The following is a 3,186-nucleotide window of genomic DNA, read 5'->3' as shown; positions in this document are numbered from 1 at the left end:
GAGAGAGAGATGGCGGCCATATCTGGAAATAGGATCTTCTCTGTGGTGGAAAAAAATGTGTGACTGTTCCCAAGAGTGAGCAAGGACAAATGAGTCCCGCTTACCTTCTTTAATCCAGTAATCTGACACTGTCCAGGGTGAGCAGACCGACAACAACCCCATCCCCTGGGCAAGCTGACCATACAACCCATGGCCATGGGCAGAGGCTATGGGGAAGGAAGGAACCCTCAGCCCCATTCTCCAGGGGGACATGAAGTCTTGCAGGGGACTGTGACCTGTCCAGGGTCATCCCACAGCCATTAAGGAGAAGAGCTGGATCTATATAGCTCAGGAGTGCTGGACCTCGCTGATCAGAGCTGCACATGTCAAGGCGTCCCCGGTGACCTCAGATAAGTAAGGACCCCCTGTTACCGAGTGGGAGGCAAGGGTAGGGAGAAGTTATCGTTGGAGCCTGTGAGCCAGCAGCCCGGGATGTATGCAAAGCACTTTGAAGGAGCCTCATATAAACCCCGAGACCACTTCAGGCTCTGGGAACGCAGGTCCTCCTCACTGATGCTTTGGGCCTCAAGACCACCATGTGGGGACCAGTACCAGTGACCAGTGTGAAGGACTCTAGGGCCCCATCTTGTTTAATCCTTGGACAGCCCTCAAAGAGAGACACTAGTATTTATCCCCATCTTACAGATGAGAAAACTGCGTCTCAGCCAGGCAACATGGTTTGCCTAGTTCACACAGGTGAGGAGGAGCTTTGGCAGAGTCTGAGCTCAGATCTTTGTGGTTTTGAGCCAGAGATCATCCTGTTTTGGGGACATTTAGCCAAGGGGCTGGACTTGGCCTCTGCCCCAGAAACACAAAGTTCCTGGGAACTGGGGACAAGGGCTTTGAAGGGGTGGTGGGGCCAGGTCCCAGGGAGCAACTCAGGACTGTGGCCAGGAGAGTGGCAGCACGCACTGTCCCTGTAAGATCACACAACACCTCACGGCACCTCCTTGTTTACCGTGTCCAGCGTGTGGCCCTGGACAATCCTAAAAGCTAGGTGGCCAGCAGGCTTGGGCCCATTTTGTAGACTATACAGAGGTCAAAAGAGGGCAAGTGATATGCCCAAGGTCACAGGGTAGGTACACAAGCTGGGGGTGGCAAATGCCCTGGTAGGACTGGCCACAGCAGTAGATGCCCCCTATCCGGTTGCCACCTCTTCTTTCTCTCTGAATTGACCACAGTGGTACAGGCATTGGCTGAAGCCACAGCTGGACTTCCACTCTGAGCCACAGAAAGGGAGCAGGTGGCAGGCTGAGCTCGGCTGCCCCAGGGACCAGTGAGGACTCCCTCCAGGGAGCTTCCTGGCTTCCCAATCCTCTTGAGGAGAACTGTCCACCTCTCAGTAACATTGCAGAGGCTGGAGAAACCTCTCCAACAGACACAAGAACCTGCCCGGGAGTCAAACAGCCATGTTGGTGATGGGACTCTCATTTGGCAAAAGGCAAAGTCAAAACCCCACACCTCATATCCGAGTGATCACGCCTGCCGGAGTGTCTACCCGCAACTCAGGGATGTACACACAGCATCTGAAGCAGGTACAGACGAGACACGCGGCAACATGCCGATACAGGACACACGTCCGGGAATCACAGGCCACATGAACAAACAGCAGAAGGAGGCATGATCCACACAAACAGCACACGGCCACCACTCCCTACAGACACAGGAACACACAACCCCACAAGCCCTTCCATGCCCAGGCTAGACAAACACAGAGCCTCACGCCAACGAGACCCCCTCAGTGAATAAACACCTGTGGGAATGTACACAGGCCACAAACACACAGACACATGAACACAAATGGGCAAATTCCCACAGACACTGGTAAACCCACACTCATTCATCAACACAACACACACATCCCACCCACGCACTTATACGAGACCCACATGTTCACACAGCCATCACACACGTGAGCACAGAACAGCATACACGCAGCCAAGTTGATCTGAGCCAAGTGCCCCTTGCAAATTTCATTTTATCTAAGTGGGGTGCTGTTAAAAGAGCCCCAAAGGCACCCTGAAATGCAGATTTGCTGCCACCCACCACAGCCAGGAACAGGACATACCTTTCCACCTCTCTGGACTGAGGCCCAAGAGGGCCAGGAAGGGGCCATATTGGGCTGAATTGCTGGAGCTGGATGCCAAAGAGGAGTTCACCATCATGTCTCCTGTCCCAGTGGCATGCCAAGCGGAAGAACTTGGAGAGAATGGGGCCTGGAAGGGCCTTCCAGGACTACCCGGACTAGGCTTCTGCTGGAAACCTACCCCCCCCCGCCCCACGCCTTCACCCAGAATGCCCCTGGCCGCCGTACCTGGGTCCAATCCCTTCACCTGCTAACACCTGTGTTAGCCCTACCTACCATTTTCAATCCCATCCCCTCCCCATCCAGAGTGCCAAAGACTGCATTCACACCTGGGCACACCTGGCCCCAACTGACACACCTGGGCACACCTGCCCACACCTACCATTGCCCATCGTCAACACCTGCACATTCTCAAACTCCAGGGTGGTGTAGGCTGGGTCCAGCGCGGCGCTGTAGTCAGCCATGTCCATGTCGACAAGGGTTTTGGAGAGGCGCATTCTCCCCTGCCACCACACGTCGGCCACCTGCCCAGCCCAGGATGCCCACCCCAAGGCTGTGGGCCCAGCCCTGGCCCCGCGCTCCGCCCTCTCTCTCTCTCTCTCTCTCTGTGTCTCCTCCCCAGTGCCCTCTCTGCCTCCCTTCCTAGCAAACCGTCCTCTGTGAGACTCTGCAGGGAGTGTAGCCTGGGCTCCTCACAGGGTGGAGGCTCTGCGGGGAGGGGTAGGGGTTAATGGTTAATCTGGTCCCCCACTGGTGGATGGGCTGGGCGGGGCAGAGGGGATTTAGCTGTTGGTTGGTTTCTGGCTAACACTGGGGGTGCTAATTACAACTGTTGGGGCCCCAACTCACCAAGGGTCAGTTATGGAATCTCCAAGCCACACACTAAAATTCGCTGGTGCCCTCTCTTGACCTTTTAACTGAGTCACACCAAGTCATGGTCACCCCAAATGTGGTTTCTAACTGAGCCATGCAGACACTACTAGCCCAATGCCCACATGCCCAACGTCTTAACTCTCCAGCCATGCCATTCATTCTCGCCTTCTTGCTGAAACCAGGCTCCC

General features: G+C 55.4%; 1 protein-coding gene across 4 annotated transcripts in view; it reads right to left on the bottom strand.

Annotated features, from left to right (window-relative positions):
* The window catches only part of HNF4A (hepatocyte nuclear factor 4, alpha), a 26,054-nt gene extending 23,432 nt beyond the window's left edge, over positions 1 to 2,622 (bottom strand). For all 4 annotated transcript variants that reach the window (XM_006881550.1, XM_006881552.1, XM_006881551.1 and 1 more), the window contains exon 1: positions 2,508 to 2,622. In XM_006881550.1, the coding sequence (XP_006881612.1) occupies positions 2,508 to 2,622 (115 nt within the window). The remainder of the gene's footprint in view (positions 1 to 2,507) is intronic.
* Positions 2,623 to 3,186: the final 564 nt, after the last annotated feature.

Source organism: Elephantulus edwardii, unplaced genomic scaffold (assembly GCF_000299155.1).
Source record: "Elephantulus edwardii isolate Elephantulus edwardi_28Jun2011 unplaced genomic scaffold, EleEdw1.0 scaffold00015, whole genome shotgun sequence".
Taxonomy (NCBI): Eukaryota; Metazoa; Chordata; class Mammalia; order Macroscelidea; family Macroscelididae; genus Elephantulus; species Elephantulus edwardii.
Note: the sequence above shows the minus strand (reverse complement) of the source record. Positions and strands in the feature narration are given on the sequence as shown.